At 26.8% G+C, this 18278-nt stretch overlaps 1 protein-coding gene across 3 annotated transcripts; it reads right to left on the minus strand.

Moving 5' to 3' along the window:
* Nucleotides 1-394: 394 nt before the first annotated feature.
* On the minus strand, nucleotides 395-17891 carry LOC107467041 (F-box/LRR-repeat protein At3g26922). 3 transcript variants are annotated; one of them, XM_052253754.1, is made up of 4 exons: nucleotides 17577-17891; nucleotides 1138-2122; nucleotides 893-1048; nucleotides 395-805 (listed from the first exon to the last, which is right to left on the minus strand). In XM_052253754.1, exons 1-4 carry the CDS (start codon nucleotides 17594-17596, stop codon nucleotides 677-679), a joined length of 1290 nt encoding a protein of 429 aa, XP_052109714.1. In that variant the 5' UTR covers nucleotides 17597-17891; the 3' UTR covers nucleotides 395-676. The 3 variants fall into 3 exon arrangements, with proteins under 3 accessions (XP_052109714.1, XP_015941541.1, XP_015941540.1); XM_016086055.3 differs by lacking the exon at nucleotides 17577-17891 and adding an exon at nucleotides 2381-2501 and having other exon boundaries at nucleotides 1240-2122; XM_016086054.3 differs by lacking the exon at nucleotides 17577-17891 and adding an exon at nucleotides 2381-2501.
* Nucleotides 17892-18278: the final 387 nt, after the last annotated feature.

Here is an 18278-nt window from a genome sequence, read left to right on the forward strand (position 1 = left end):
ACTAAATTTTTGTATAATTATTTAAAATCTACATGCAAAAGATTGATGATAAATTCAATATCTAAAACTTTTTATTTTCTAAAATTATTTTTAGTCATTCACCAAAAATCACATAAAAGTTATCCACTTGATATAAAATCAAATTTTAAAGATAAATATATTTTATTTTTCTAATCATATAATCAAAATCTAGTTCGATCAAAATCTAGTTCTATCAAGCACGAACACTTTGCTGAACTATATTCAATTATTTAACATAAATGAAGCATCTCTTCCACCCTTAACTCTGTGAAGCCTATCTCTAGATAATCAATATTTAGCGGAAAAATAATATGCAATTAAAATATAATAATTATAATAAATTGAAAGAAAACTAAGGAATTTGAGACGGCAATGAGCAAATTTTAAGATTGATGGAAAATACATAATTTGTGATGTTAGGGTGGCTAGTCTTTAAATTCTACAGCTGCATCAAAACATAAGTCAGAAAGCTTAATAGCTCAACTATACTCAAGTTCTATCTCACAATCCTTTGAGCTCTTAGGATACTTTAAGATACGCTTGTATAACTCCTCTGACCTTTTTAATCCTATACGCTTGTCATTCAAATCAAACGAAAACCAGTAACACTTAATACAAAGTTTATCCAACACTGATGCTGCTTGCAACAATATTTCTATAGCAAATAGTTCTTCTTCTTTCCAGTAATGCCACTGATCTCAATCGTCGTCAGGGTTGTACTAAAACACACAGGCAAGGGATCAAATATAAAATTTGCATCCTCTTTAGCAAGCGAAACCTCTCCCTGAATTGTTAAAAACACATACAACAAATGAAAATTTTTACAATTCATAAATAGCAATGAACTTTCTGGTCCAAATGAGGTTACTACCTGAAATCTAAGAACCCGAAGAGAGGGCGAGTTTCGCAATAGTGTCAGTAATTCTTCATACAAATTGAACAATTCTACGGGTTTGCTTAGGTCCAAATCTAGTTCACCCAAATTACAAAATAAAGGTAGTCTGAAAGACATCGATTCGCTGAGTGCCTGCCATGTGCAGTCAAATTCAAAGAAAAAGGCGAACAAATTAATTGAAACAGAATGAAGACTATAGATATTTTGTATGAAGATCAAACCTCAATAGAATCTGCAGATATAGAAAGCTTCTCCACATTTGGGATCATGTTAAGAAATCTGAACGTGAAATCGCCTGAAGCTCCATGCCAGAAGTAACTAACCTGAATTGAGGCATCAATCACGGTTGAATAATATAAGAAAAAATCATTCATTCCATCGCCGTGATAAGTAAATGACTTCAGATTAGGTCCAACAATCAGTACTTTGCAGCGAATTGTATCACTCAGAAAACCTATCTCAACATCATCGTCGTCATACAACATATTATCTAAATACTCCTGTATATAAATCCGTCGAAGCAAGAGAGAATAAATAGAAACAGCTCGAACATTTTTCAAATTGCAATTGATTAGGGACAAATCCTCCAAAGCTGGGCAACCAAAGAAAAGCTGTTGTGCTGAAGAACTATCAGGGAATATAATGTTAGACAAGGTCAAAGTCCGAAGGCACCGAAAATGAACGGAAGAAGGAAGCTTCAAGACATGCTGCATATCCAATGTAAACTTTGTCAATGTGGCACACGTAAACAGTTGGTCAGGGAAGACCAATGGTTCCTCAATCTCTTCAAGGTGAAGACATAGTTCTTGAATCTTAGGGTTGATGAAACCACATAGCCACTCATTAACCCGAGAAGCATCCTTATCAACCTTGCATGACAGAGAAAACTTCTCAAGAATGGAACAATTACAAGCTACAAGCAATCCGGTCACAAATTGCATGAATTGCTGCCTTTCCTCGGGTTTTCCCTCTTTCAACTCAATATTGGAGATATCCCTCCATAGATGCTCCCATCTTTTGGAGAGTATACTCGTTTGAATTGCTTCTTTTGTGGGAAGGGAGGATATGATAAGCTGGAGAATCGCATCTGGTAGATCACATATACTGAAGCTACTCTCAACTTTTCCCTCTCCCTTTTCCCTTCCATTGCGATGCTTTTTGCGCTTCTTCAAAAGGCCCAGGCACCAAAGAGCTTTCCCTAGCAAACTAAACAAATGTTATGTCATTAACCTATTTGCCATTTTTCTAATTCAGCGAGTTAATGTTAAAACCCTAACAAAATCATGCACGCCATTTTTCTAATCCAGTGAGTTAATGTTAAAACCCTAACACAATCATGCACGCCATACCACAATCATGCACTCCGCGAGAGGGGTACAGAGCACCATTTCTTATGCAAAAGCTTTTTGAAAAACAAAATTAGAAACAACACCGCATGCAATCGAAGAAGACGAGAATGCTAACCGGAAAAGTAGCCGAGGCATTCGGAATGCAACCGCTTACTCTTTTTCTTTTGGCACCTCAGAATCCAAAATCGGTGAGTGCGCGCTAATGTAACAACAATTAAAGACTCAAGTCACTCAAAAAAAACCTGGAAATTAAACATTTTAAAAAAGGGAAAATTGTAATGCTTGCCTTAAATTGATAATATTATTTTTGTTTAACATATTTTTCTCTTAATATTAAGTAAACCATTAAAAATGGTATCGGATTATTAAATCGCTGAAAAAATAATGGTTAATCCTCAGTTCGGTTCCTGAATTTTATTTTTTAATTTATTTTTTAAATTTTTATTTATTTTTTTTTAATCAAAGATAAGAGATTCGAATCCGCAACCTCTTAAATGAGTATGGAAAGACTATACCATTTGAGTTATTAGACTTAATTATTTTTATTTAATTCTCCAAATTTTATAAATGTAACTCATGGACAAGGAAATGTCATGCATACATTTTGGGTTCAATCTCAGATACGTACCTAATAAAGATCTATCAATTTCTGCCTACTCTTCTTTACGATTATATTTAATGAAATTATCTTTGTAAATGTGTCTAATGAAAATGTTTTTTTTTATGATTGTGTCTAATGAAAATATCTTTACGAATGTATTTCTTAGATGTGTCAATACTAATTATAATTAAAATATAATAATTAATTATTATTAACAATAAATTGGCATATAATATATTGGTATCTTATACTTTTTTTGGGAGTTTAGAACTCAAATAGAAAATAGTGTAAACTTTGGCTTTTTTTGTATATGGAAGTAAAAGTAGTGATATACCTCAATATTATAATTTTTTGTGTTTTTCAAAAGTGTGAAAGATACACAAATAGGAATTCAAATTTTTTATTTTTTTTAACAAAAATCTCTCGGTCTGATTTATGTACTCTCACAAGTGTACTCTCACAAATCAAATGGTTCAATTTTTATTTATCTAATTAAATAATCTCACATTTAAAAATAACACCCAATCAACCCACATTTTAAAAAAACACCGTTGCTACTCCAATATAAAAAGCAAAATTTTCGTAATCCTTTATTAAAACTGTTCATCTCAAAGCAAATAATAATATAAAATGGTATTCTTTTTAGACTATTTAAACATGAACACCAAAATGACCATCATTTTACATAATAACATTTTTTTGGTTAACAATAAAAATAATTTTAAAAATGTTTTAAAATGTAATAAAAAATAATTATAATTGATGAATAATTTTTGTATTTAATAAATTATTTATACATTTGATCTAAGACTTTTTAAAAAATTTTGAATAATTGTTTGAAAATCAAAATAAAAAATTGATCAGAATTTTATTTCTAAATTTTTTCTTTTTATATTATTTTTTGTAATTTACAAAAAAATTATCCACTTTACGTCAAATTAAGTTTTAATAACAAAATTGTTTCATTTTTTCTAATAATACAGAAAAATCACAATAAATTTCTAAAGGTTTCTAAAATATATAGTTGATAAGATAAAAATTTTCATACATGCCATTTTCTTTGTAAGAAATTAAAATAGTTAAAAAATATTAGATATTATTTGTCATTAAATTATTATTAATTATTTTTAATAATTAACTTCACATGAAAATATAGAAATAAATTCTCCTAAAATTTCTTTTTATATATGATATGTTTACATGAAAAACCAACTTGAAAGAATCTATTATATCTAAAATATTCAAGAGTCAGTTAACATAAATTGAGTATTTCTTCCACCCTTAAATCTATCAAGCCTATCTATGGATAATCAATATTTAGCGAAAAAAATAATATGCAATTAAAATATAATATATTATAATAGAGTGAAAGAAAACTAAGGAGTTTGTGACGGTAATGAACAAATTTTAAGATTGCTGTAAAGTACATCATTTGTGATGTAAGCTAGCTAGTTTTAAAATTCTCAACTGTATTCAAATTTTCTCACAATCTATTTACCTTTTAGGATACTTTAAGATATGCTTGTCCAATTCATCTAACCTTTCTAATCCTATAACGCTTGTCATCCAAATCAAAAGAAAACCAATAACACCTAAAGTTTATCCAACAGCTTGCAATTAGTTGCAACAATATTTTTATTGCAAATAGTCCTTCTTTTCTAGTAATGCCACTGATCTTCATGGCCTTCAGGATTGTACTAAAACACACAGACAAGGATCATCTTTAACAAGCGAAATTCTTTCTTAAATTGTTAAAAACACATACAACAAATGAAAAATTTTCAATTCGTAAATAGCAATGAACTTTCTGGTTCAAATGAAATTATTATCTAAAATCTAAGATGTCGAAGACAGGACGAGTTTTGCAATAGTATCTGCAATTCTTCGTACTTATTGAATAACTTTATGGGCTTGCCTGGGTTCAAATCTAGTTCAACAATATTATAAAATAAAGGTAGTTTGAGAAAAGATGTCGTTCCGCTGAGGCGCCGAATGCCTGTCATGTGCAGTCAAATTCAAAATATTCAGAAAGGCCAACAAATTAATTGAAAAAGAACGAAGACCGATAGATATTTTGTATGAAGATCAAACTTCAATAGAATCCCTAGACATAGAAAGTTTCTCCACATTTGAGAGAATTTTGAGAAATCTGAACATGAAATCGCCTGAAGTTAGGGTGTATTTGGATTTGCGTTGGAGAAGAGAGAAGTCTGTTTGAGTTCTTTAAACGCTTCATCTTTATGTTACATGTTTTTATCCTATAAACTAACCCACGTTTATCAAAAACCTAAAAATTCTAATTTTTTCGTTCACCTCTTCACGTTGGATTGAACTTTATGTTTTATGTATCAATTATGTTTTTTATTATTTATATCTTTATTTTTTTATAATACTTTTTTCTAATACTCTCTTATGCATATTATTATTTTTTATAAAACTTATATTTTTTATATATTGTTATTGTTATTTCTTTTTTGTATGAAATAATTTTTTTTATTTTGTATTATGATTCTATTAATTCTATTAGAGTACTAAAGAATACTGAGAATACTAAAAAAATATTAAAATTTATTTAAATATTTAAAATAAAATTATAAGATAACATAAAATAATTATTTAGATTTATGTCCTTTTCTGTAACTTTTTATCTAAAAGTGATTTTGAATAATGTAATCTAAACACTATTTAATTTACTATAATCCATTTTGAATCATTAAAAGATATATAGTAATTATAATTATATAAAAAATTTATTAAAATTTAAATGAAAAATATATATAATAATTATAATTGTAAATTATAATTTAAAAATATTAAAAATAATTAATATTTATTTTAATCAACTTGGATGAGTTGAATGGTTATCTTATTTGTCTGCAAGTATTTGGAGTTCGAATCTCACCCTTAATAAACAGAGCATCAATACATGTGGATTAATCCTCGACTTATCGAGTTAGGAAATCCGTAGAAAAAATTGTATTTGTCTTTAAAATTGATTAATTTTTCATTAATAAATACTTATGGACTTTTGTTTTTGTTGAAATTTACTTAGGACAATTTTATTTGTTGGTATCGTATTCATTCTTAAAGTCAAAACAATATGATCAACATTGTTATTTGTTAAAACTTCACATTTTATGAAATGATTTTAAATTTTCAAATTCATAAACTTATGTCATTACAAAAGTTAGTAGATCGATTAATATTTCTTTATAAATGGTGTACTGAAACACCATCGTTGAGTATTAGTTAGTGTGAAGAGAAACCAATAATAACTTTTGTTATTCAATATATAATTTATTCTATTGAAAAATAAATTAATATTTCCTAAATTTATAAATACATTTTCTTCTAATTTCTTACACCATTTTATTTGACAATATTTACCATTAAAAAATAGTAAATGACCATATTATCCCACAATATATATATATATGATGTGTAAAATAATTTCTTATCTTAAAATTAATTCTGGTTAGTGAGATAAAATTTAAAATATTTTTTATTTTCTTACTCCAATTTAAATTTAAATTTAGAATTGATTAATGACTCATTTTTTTAATTTCAATAAAAAATAAATTGGTTAGATGTAAAATATTTAGCATTTAATAATTTTAATCATTTAAATTTTAATTATAAAAAATTACATTAAAAATTAATTATAAACTTAATAATCAATAATATATATTATATTAGTATGCAAATAATAATATCCAATGTATAATCTATTGAGGATTGATTTATTATCCAAATTTTTTTTCATAAACTTTGTAATATGTAAAAATAGTGATCTTATTTGTTATTATTATTTAAACAATTTTTTTTATAATTTTTTAATTAGGTAACTAACTTAATTAATAACTTTTATTATTGCTTATACTAAAAAAATATCAGTTTATACTATTTACATATTTTTTACTACTAATAAATAAATAAATATTTGCACTGTTATATTTATTGTCCTAGATGATGAATTAAGTTACTTATTTTGTATGTTAAATAATATTTTATATATTAATTTATTAAATATTAAGATAAAAAAATTGTTCAATAAATTATATAAATAGTCATTACAAAAAAAAATTATATATCATATATAATAATACTTGATATATATAGTGTCATGTATATATTAAAATTATCTATTTTAATTATGTGAGTTATTATCGTTATTTTTACTTTTTTGTTATATTAAAAAATAATATTTAAAACTAAAAAAAAGAGATAATTAATTTTTTTAATTTGAATTATAAAAATGTCTTGTAAATATATTCAACTTTTAAATATACTAAGTGTTATAATATTAAATAGTATAGTATTTGCTATAATAATGACTCAAAATATTAATTCAAGATATATTTGGGCCCAGTAAGACCTCAATGCAAGCAAAATCAACTAAAATCCATTATTAGGGTCACAAATCTGACTTAGATTCATTACCTTAAAGGCCCAATGCAGATGAAGTCCACGCATCCCCTCTTAAATCGACTCAAATTAGATCTTTGTTGCAAGTTAGATATGGTAATAAATACTCAGAGGAGCGTGAGAAGCTCCCTTCCCATCCCTCACTCCTATTTTTTTTAAAAATGCCCCCGTTCCTTTCCGTCATTGCACGTTCTTGTTTAATTACCCCTTAAAGAATGCAGATCTCCTCGGTAAACTTTTGAAAAAAATTAATACAAAAAGACATAATATAATAATCATAAAATAATCAGTTCAATATAATTCAACATAATTTATAACATATTCGTTATGAAAAATAACATTTCAAAAGGAAAAAAAATATAAAAACATATTCCAACATAATAACACAACATAATTTTTTGGAACGATACTGAGCGACGTAGTGATGGACTTGGGAGGCAGAGAAAGTGAGTGAGAGAGAGGATCGAGACTGAGAATGAATCTGAAAGAAAAAGGAAGAATTCGAATTGGAGGCAGAAATTAGGGTTACTAAATTCAAGAAATGAATTTATGTATATATATAAATTACGATAAATTAATAATTTTATTCCATGGGGCAGATATTTTTGTCTGTATCCCCATTACGGGTGGCAAACAGAAAAGCCCGCCCTATCTCGCCAAAAGTCCGTGATCTAGTGGGCTAGCTTGCCTCGCCCCACCTAGTAAAGCGGTCTTAAATTTCTCTCCCGTCCTGCCTGATGGTAGGTTGGCAGGTTGGCGGGCTCTCATTTTTTTATAAATCATTAAATATTAAATAACTCCACAATTTATGACTAGTTCCACTTGGTCCTTCCCTTCCATTACTGACTCTTCCGAGTTTGAGGGATCGGGCATCGATTTTCTTGGATCCGACCTGCCAAGATGACGGATCCTGCCGTAGGCGCCTAGGCAAGGAATTGATGCGCCCCTCCAACAAGAAAAGGGAATGGGGCAAGGCAAATTTCCAGACAATGGAGATTCCGCGCGGTCAGAAATTAATACAGACACACAGGGGTTCGACAGGAAAGTCGTTTCGATCAAATCCATTCTTGGGGTCAAATAAAGACAAAGGATATGTCAGTGACTTAGCACGGTGGGATAGAGTGAGTGAGAATTTAACTCCCAGGATAAGAGTCAGCTGTCCGGATATTTATATAATTTCACGATAATTTCAATAAATTTATAATTTTTAAAAATATAAAAAAATTATAATTATCAATATTTAATAAACATAATTATAAATCAAATTTTTTGAAACAAAATAATAAAATCAATAGTGTCCAAAACAAAACAAATATTGTCCAAAATATATAATTAAACATCTTCAAGTTTATAATCAATCAAACATAAAAATATAATCCAAAATATAACTTAGAACATCTTCAATTATCATCTTCATCCTCTTGTAGATTAATAACATAATAGAAATTTGTAAAAAATGGTCTTGACAAAATAAAAGCTTGACCCAGCAAAAAAATCTGCACCGTCCCACCGAAATCCGCCAGAGCTCATGGATTAGGCAGTGCGGGGTAGGCAGACTTTTTAAGTTTGGCAATCTCAAATTTCCAGCCCAACCCTCCTTGTTTGTCGAGTTATGCGGGTCAGCCTGACGAATTTTGGCCTGTTTGCCACCCCGAATCCCATCCATTTTCGGATGGCAGGTCGTTAGAATTTCACGGGTCCCCATCTAACCCCAAAATGCGAGTAATCTCTGCAAATATCTTTTTTGACTGTTTTTGTGATCATCCCTATTACTAGCATTTATTGGTTTGTGACGTGGAACTATCCTAGCCACTCAATAAATTCTTAGATAATCAAAGTTTAAGTTATATCATTTTTATACAGTCATATGTATCCTTGTTATAACAATATTAATAGAAGATAAATAGATAAACACTAAGTTATTGTTTGAATATAAGATAAAAAATAAGAGGAAAAAAATAGAAAGAAAGAAAATGAGAGGAAACAAAATGAAACAAAAAGTATATTTTTGTGTGTGTGTTTAGACGAAGAAAAAATGAATGGAAAGAAAATAAAGGAAAAAGTTTCTTTTGCATAGATGGAAGTAGGGGTGGAAAAAGGTCAGGCGGCTTGCCAGGGGCCTGCAGCCTGGCCTGTGTTTGGCCTGGCCTGGCCTGTTATAAAATAGGTACAGGTCCAGGCTCTTTTAAAAGCTTTAATACATTAATAGGCCAGGCTCAAGCTAACAATTTTTATTAAAAAATAATTTTTTTAAATAATATTTTTATTTTGTAAAAAAAAATTATCAGGCCTTTTAACAGGCTTCAGGCCAGGCCAGTCTGAATAACAGGTCAGGCCTAGTACTTTATAAAGAGCCTATAACAGGCTGCAGGCCAGGCTCAGGCTAATCAACTGTATGACAGGCCAGGCCTGTTAAGAGCAAAGCCTGGCCTGGCCTGGCCTGTTTCCATCCCTAGATGGAAGGAAAAGTAAAAAGAGAAAAAATTATAATAGAGTAAAATTATATTAATGTCTTTATATATTATATATAAATTATAATTCAAATGATAACTTTGTATTTTAATCCATGTTTGCACTTCTGCACAAGTTTTTTTTTTTACCCATGTTTGTACTTCTGCATCAGTTTTCTTTGCAACTTTAAAGAGAAAAAATTTACATGAGCTCCACATACACTTTTATATTTTCCATTCAATTTCTTTGTTGATCCAAATAATTAAAAATTGATTTTTCCATCCATTTTCTTCTCCAGCATTTTATTTTTCTATAAATTCTTTTAATCCAAACAATGCATAAATAAGTCACAGTTTTCATATATATATAACAATAACTAATATCATATATTAGGTTAATTTATGTTGATAAATTAAAACCACCCCAAAATTTTCTAAATCCCCCAAACCCAAAAACCTTACTTAGTTATCTCCATTTACATTTCTATATAAATCGAATTTAATGAATTCGAATTAGGGTAACGAGTAATAAATCGAATCTATAGGATTCGAATTACTTGACATTGTGACTTGAAAGTAAATTGAATTCAATGAATTTGAATTATGTCATCCCCTACTAAATCGAATTTATAAATTTCGATTTATATAGTCCACGCTAAATCGAAGCAATAAGGTTCGATTTATACTCACTTAATAGCAATCCAGCTTATTGTAAATTGAATCTCCTTCATTCGATTTAGTAGCATAGATAGCATCCAAGTAATTCGTAAGATTTGATTTACTCCAAAACCACATAATTCGAACATCATAAATTTGATTTACATAGATATGTAAATTGAGACATGCGCGTAATTTTTTTTACTTTGGCAGATATACGTAAAATTAGTTTGCAAATAGTTTATAAAGGTGATTTCCTCCACATATTATAACTTGTAAAATCATAATATTTTGAGAAGTGATGTATAGACAACTTAAATGTTGATAAGTCTAAAAAATTTTAGAAAAAAATAAAAATATAAAAAAATTACAGTTTGGACAACTTTAAAAAAAATAAAAAATATTAAAAAATTACTGGTTGATTCATAAGATTTTATTTTTAGAAATTTGTCCATAATTTATGATTAATAATGAAATTACATATATGCTATTTATCTTATATGTATTTTATTTTTCTTGAAAGAAACTTATACTTTTTTTGGTATCGACGATATTAGTGACTATAGAGAGATTTTTATCATTAAATAAAACTATAGAGAAATTTAAAATAAAATTTGTTGATATTTTTTGATAATTTATTTAGTTTTTAGTTTAAATTAAAATTAAATTATATATTTAATTTATATTTATTTTTTTATTCCAATGATGGTAGATAATAGATAATATAAAAGAGGAAAGACAAAAATTAAGATATATTTTTGTTAAAAAATTCAAGAAAAACATTGTAAAGAAAAATCCATTAATCAAGTTTTATAAAAATATTATAAAAAATTTAAAATGTTAATAAATAAAATAGTAACTCCTTTAAGAATTATTAATCAAAATACATAAAAGTACATTATGATTTCTAGATATAAAAGATAATAAAAAATAATTCAAATTAAATTCATTTATTTTATTTATTTGTTTATTATTTATTAAATAATTTAATGTTTATTTAATTATGGTCAAATCAGATAATATAATTAATTAGTTATAATTAATGTTGTTCACCCTAATAGTTTAATTGAAACATATTGAAACTCTAAAGGTAAGATTAAAACTAAATGTTAAGGATAAAATAAAAATAAAATTGCATTTGTTATCTTAAACTTTTTTTTAAATAATAATTTTATTTATACATCTTTAAAATGCATCACTTTAATACAATGATATTTTTATTAAAAATAAAAATTATGATAAATATCTTATATATTTATGTCCTAAACAAATTAAAATAAAATAAGACTTTTAATTATGATAATTAATTATAATCACATATATTTATTTCAAGATTTATACTTCAAAAACTCAGTATATTAATATTTTGTATTTTTATTTTTTAATTTTAGACCATCACAAACATTAGTTACTCTCCAATAATGACAATGCTTTTAAAAAAATAAACATAATTAAATGATCTTAAAATTATATAATAATTTTTAAAATAACAATAAAATATACAATTACTTAAAATATAATATTTGTGTAGTAAATAAAATTTAATTGCCAAAATAATATAGATTGAAGATAAAAAATATAACTAAATTATATAATACAACATAATATTCCTAAAAATTTGTTTTATAGCAGATCTAATATCAAGATATTTATTATTATCTGTGGTATAATTTAATTTTACAATTATTTAAACGTTGTTTTTATGAAAAATCGCATTATTTATTTTGAAAAAAATATTTACTCATTATTATAATTTAAATAGAATATAAATAGATATTAAACCAATTATTTCTTTTAATAATTACTCAGTCACAAATATCCATAAAAAATATTAGATTTAAGAGTATACAAAGTAAATATAATATTTACAACTTTTACACTACCGCGATAAGATGATTATTACAAGTCTTTTTAGCATAAATTAAATAGAATAACATATAATAATAAAGAAATAATCAAATCCAAAAAAATTATAAAACACATGTCATACACTATGACGGTTAGTATTGAGAAAGCTTTAACCATTTATTTTTTTATTGAATAAATTACCATTTGTACCCATAAAAGATACAGATGCTGACAAATCTACCCATATAAGAATAAAACGACAATTATAACTAGGGAAGATGGCTTCCGTGTACTAAGAGTACTCGGACGTTGGTTACACAATTGGTCTGTTAGGGTATTCTTGGCATACGGAAGCTATCTTCCGTGGGTACAATTATCGTTTTATTCTTATATGATACATTTCTCAGCGTTTGTATCTTTCATGGATACAAATGGTAATTTATTCTTTTTTTATTAGCTATCTTTTTATCTACTCTGCACTTCATCTACGAATATGTTAAGGACTAAACATATGCTTCAACCTTTTAAAATCTCATATATTTTTGTCAAACACAATATTATTATGCTTTTTTTCAATAGAAACCATTGAATGGAAGAACCGTTAGTAAAAAGATGAGGTACTCTTATAATATGTATGACTTTTTATGATAATAAAATAAAAATGAAAAGTATAAAATAATATTGTGTATATTTAAGTTAATTTTAATCTTTTTTAATAACTAGATTTGTCATGATGTAACTGATAAACAATGACATTTAATACGAATTGGATATGTTTTGAGTATGCTATACATTTTATGATTTTGTGCGAAACAATGTTAATTTTAATTTATATATTTATGATTGGTATTAAAAATAAAAAGTATTTGTATTGTTAGCATTTTTCAAACCTTCCTCAACTCTGATCGTGATTAGGCCTAAAAAATCACCTACCTTGTTGGACATAAATGTAATCCAATCAATTTTCATCTGATAGTGCTATGCATTCGCATAATTATAGGAGAATTAACTTTAGCAAGATAACAATATGGTATTTAATTACCACATTAGTATTTTTATATATAGAATTATTAATCAATTATGTATGGCTTCTGATGAAAATAATATATTCAACATATATATTGTTTGTTAGGTAAAAGATAACAGATTGACAAAGAAAATTAATTACAATGGATATATTCATTTTAAAAAATATTTTTTATATAATACTATAAAAAATATCATGATCACCCTGAATTACTACAGGTTCAACTTCCATCACAGCGATAGAATGTCTAAATTGAGACATTTTTAAATTATAATATTTGTCAAACAAACAATTAATGAAACAACCATCCATACCTTCTCATTTTGAGTATATTTATACATAAAAAAAAGAGTTGAAATAGCAAAAGTGATAAAAATGATAATTTTTATAATTTTGTGTGGCTACATATATAGAAGACCAGAAGACTATGATTATCTAACAAAATTAATTTTATTTATTGCATTCAATTTGAATAAGTAAAAAATTATCTTATTTTATTTTAGTTCTTAATTCACATTATTTAAATTTAGCTCAATATATATGATTTGATTTAATTTAATTATTAGTGAAAAATATATTGAGAACCTATTTTATGCATAGATTTGTTATTTCAATGACTAATTAATTAATCTAATTAATTAGTTAATACAGATAATTAGTATAATTAATTTGATTTAATAAATTAAAAATACTAACAAAATATTAAAAAGATAAATTAAAAAATACTACCAAATCAATTTGATATAAATTATAATAAATGACGTGATATTTAAATATCTAATCAAATCAATTAGTTGACATAGTTGATTTATGATAATAAATTATATTTAATGAGTTAAAAGAAACAAATTGCTAAACACTCTCATGAGCATGCATTCTGGTCAACTCCATCATTAAGTGCAGAAGCCTGATATTTATATAATAGAATAGATAATAAATAGAATATATGAGAATATGATATGAGACATATTTTAATTATGAAATTAGTATTATATAATAGATTTTTTCTAAATTTTTATTGCTTGTTCGTTGCTAATTTTTACATAATTACTTAATAATTTTCACCTATGAAACTATCAACTACCTAATATTATGATTTAATTAATAAGAATGATGACATTAATATTTTTCATAAGTCTTGTTATTATTTATAATTAGGAAATAGCCATAAATAAATTTATTCCCTTAATGAGTGTTAAATTTGTTGTCAAATTCTATATTATCTTTAAAATTTTAGCATAATTGAGTCTAATTTCTACATTTTAAAATAAATTTACTCAAAAAAATTAATATGTAAATCACATTATTATTAAAATTTACTTTTTTTAACATAATTAGTGGTACTTGTTTAAACCATTAAATTTAGCTTCTAATGATATTAAAGTCAACATATTTTATTATCTTGTGCCTTCAAAGAATTTACACGACTAACATAAAAATAGAACAATTGAAAAAAATTCATTACAATGGGTATATTCATTTTAACAAATATTCTTCTATCTAATACTATAAAAAAATACATTGACCACTTTGAATTGCTATAGGTCAACTTCCATCCACATTAGTAGAATACCTAAATTGAGATATATTCATCAAACAAACAATCAATAAAACACTCATCCGTACTTTCTCATTTTGGGTATATTTATACATAAAAGAAATTATACATAAAGAAAAAAAAAGAAAAGAAGAGTTGAAATAGCAAGAGTAACAAAAAATTATTATTCTTATAATTTTGTATGACCATATATATATAGTAGACCAGACAACTATGATCATCTAATAAAATTAATTTGTATTTATTACACTCAACTTGAATAAGTAAGAAATTATCTTATTTTAATTTAGTCTTTAATTCACATGATTTGAATTTAGCTTAATATATATTATTTGATTTGATTTGATTTAATTATTAGTTAAAAATATCTCAGTTGTCTATTTTATTCATAAATTTATTATTCAATGACTAATAAATTAATTAAATTAATTAATTAGTACACACAATAAATTTAGTTTAATAAATTAAAAGAATTAAATTAAAAAATACTAACAGAATATTAAAATAAATGAATTAGAAAATATTATCAAATCAAATTGATATAAATTATAGTAAATTATATGATATTTAAATATCTAATCAAATCAATTAGTTGATATAATTAGTTTATCGTAATAACTTGTATGAGTAAAGTATCGTTTTTGTCCCCAATGTTTGGGATAAGTTCTATTTGTGTCCCTAACGTTTAAATCGTTCTATTTGTATCCTTAGCGTTTATAAAAGTGATTCAATGTTATCCTACTATCAATTATACTAACAAATCAGCTTGTTTGGGTGAGCTTCTAAGAAAAGATCTTTTTCGAGTTATCTTTTTTTAAAAGATCTTATAGAGAAGTAAAAGTAATTTTATGTTTGGATATCTCATGTAAAAAGGTCTTTTTATCTATCAATTATGTTTGGATATAACAATATAAAAGTACTTTTTTGTTTATTTATTACATGAAAAACATTTTTTTTAAGGAAAAAAGATCTTTTAAAAAAAGATGTAAATTACAGCTTCTAAAAAAAAATCTTTTTTTTTTATTTTACTAGTGTTTTTACTTTTACTACTAGAAATTTGCCAAACACGTTAAAAAATAAAAAAGATCTTTTTTCATTGAAAAAAGATCTTTTTTAACAAAATAATGGCGCCCAAACATGCACATAGTATTCAATTATTCTCACTTGGATGTATTCATTTTCAATTAGGTCTCACTTGGATGTATTCGATTTTAATATTATACTCACTATTTGTGTTTAGATTCAATTATGTCTCTAGAAAAGTGAATTATGTAAATGTTGTAGGAATTATTTTCAACTTTTGATGAGCTATTTTTCGGAGTGAATCATCGATTCTATCCCATACATTTGTATTCTAACTTCAAGAAGAGACTTTTAAAACTCAAACTAATGCGTTCATGATGTCTAATTGACGGCGGGATAACATTGAATCACTTTTACAAACGTTAGAGATACAAATAGGACGATTTAAACGTTAGGGATACAAATGAGATTTACCCCAAACGTTATGGACAAAAATGATACTTTACTCTAACTTGTATTTAATGAGTTAAAAGAAATAAATCGAAAAACACTCTCAAAAGCATGCCACATCAACTCCATCATTAAATGCAGAAACCCAATTTTTATATAATGAAATAGAAATAGATAGAATAGATAAATTTGCAGAGGGGTAGTCCAAACACACACGCATCATAGACGTAATCAACTTGAATTGAGGCATCAATCACGGTTGAATAAGAAAAGAAAAAATCGTTCATTCCATTGCCGTGATAAGTAAATGACTTCAGATTAGTTCCAACAATCAGTACTTTGCAGCGAATTGTATCACTCAGAAGACCTATATCATACAACATATCATCTTTGTTCTCCTGTATATAAATCCGTCGAAGCATGGGAGAACAAATACAAACAGCTCGAACATTCTTCAAATTGCAATTGATTAGGGACAAATCCTCCAAGGCTGGGCAACCACAGAAAAGCTGTTGTGTTGAAGAACTATCAGGGAATATAATGTTAGACAAAGTCAAAGTCCGAAGGCACCGAAAATGAACGGAAGAAGGAAGGTTGAAAACATGCTGCATATCCAATTCAAAGTTTGTCAATGTAGCACAGGTAAACAGTTGGTCAGGGAAGACCAATGGTTCCTCAATCCCATAAAGACGAAGACATAGTTCTTGAATCTTAGGGTTGATGAAACCATATAGCCACTCATTAACCCGAGAAGCATCCTTATCAACATTACATGTCAGAGAGAACTTCTCAAGACAGGAGCAATTACAAGCTACAAGCAATCTGGCCACAAAGTGCATGAATTGCTGCCTTTCCTCGGGTTTTCCCTCTTTCAACTCAATCTTGGAGATATCCCTCCATAGATGCTCCCATCTTTTGGAGAGTATACTCGTTTGAATTGCTTCTTTTGTGGGAAGGGAGGATATGATAAGCTGGAGAATCACATCAGGTAGATCACATATACTGAAGCTGCTCTCAACTTTTCCCTCTCCCTTGCGATGCTTTTTGTGCTTCTTCAAAAGGCCCCGGCTCCAAAGAGCTTTCCCTAGCAAACTAAACAAAATGTTATTAACCTATTTGCCGTTTTTCTAATCCAGTGAGTTCATGTTAAGACCCTAACACAATCATGCACTCCGCAAGAGGGTTACAGAGCATGATTTTGTATGCGAAAGCTTTTGAAAAACAAAATAAGAAACAACAACGCATGCAATTGAAGAAGACGAGAGTGCTAACCGGAAAAGTAGCCGAGGCATTCGGAATGCAGCCGCTTTCTCTTCTTTTGGCACCTCAGAATCCAAAAGAAAGTCTAGATGTGTGTAGTTCAAGTATTACTTTGTTACAAAGATTCCATTCCAATGGGAATTAAAAATACCCAAAGGGAAGGTGGGAATTAAAATGATGATATTTTGATTTCTGAAAATCAAACTTGTTTAGGAATAGTTTTTCAAACTTTGAACCAAACATGGAAATATGATATTCTCATCTTAAAATTCCTAGAAATTATTTATAATTCCTCCAACCACAAACACTTTAAAAAAACTAATTAAGATACCAGCTAACTTGAATACCTTGTAAGATTGTATAATGGACTTGGACTAACAGTTGAAGTGGTTACAAGTTTAAAATCTTATTTTTAAAAATTCAAAATTTTATTTTTAAAAAACAGTTACAAGTTTAAAATTCTATTTTTAAAACATCAACAACAAAACCTTGTCCCACTAAATGGAGTCGGCTATATGAATCCAACGATGTCATTGAACTTTGTCATGAATCATATCTACAGAGAGATCGTTTCCATTTAAGAATTTTATTTTAAAAAATTTAAAATTTTATACCTAGTTAGTTATCTAACAGGATTGTTACCGGAAAATCTTGAAAGAATCTATTCCATCTAAAATATTCATGAACCAGCAAATAAAACTATCTAACATAAAA

This window comes from Arachis duranensis, chromosome 9 (assembly GCF_000817695.3).
Source record: "Arachis duranensis cultivar V14167 chromosome 9, aradu.V14167.gnm2.J7QH, whole genome shotgun sequence".
NCBI classification, from domain to species: domain Eukaryota; kingdom Viridiplantae; phylum Streptophyta; class Magnoliopsida; order Fabales; family Fabaceae; genus Arachis; species Arachis duranensis.

Bases quoted from the DNA above. Each gene is read 5' to 3' on its own strand.
- LOC107467041 (XM_052253754.1), bottom strand. From the start codon at position 17,596: ATGCCTCGGCTACTTTTCCG. The intron at 1,049-1,137 runs GTTTGATCTTCA...TGCACATGGCAG, and splicing joins TATCTGCAGATTCTATTGAG to GCACTCAGCGAATCGATGTC. The intron at 806-892 runs GTAGTAACCTCA...TTAACAATTCAG, and splicing joins TTCGGGTTCTTAGATTTCAG to GGAGAGGTTTCGCTTGCTAA.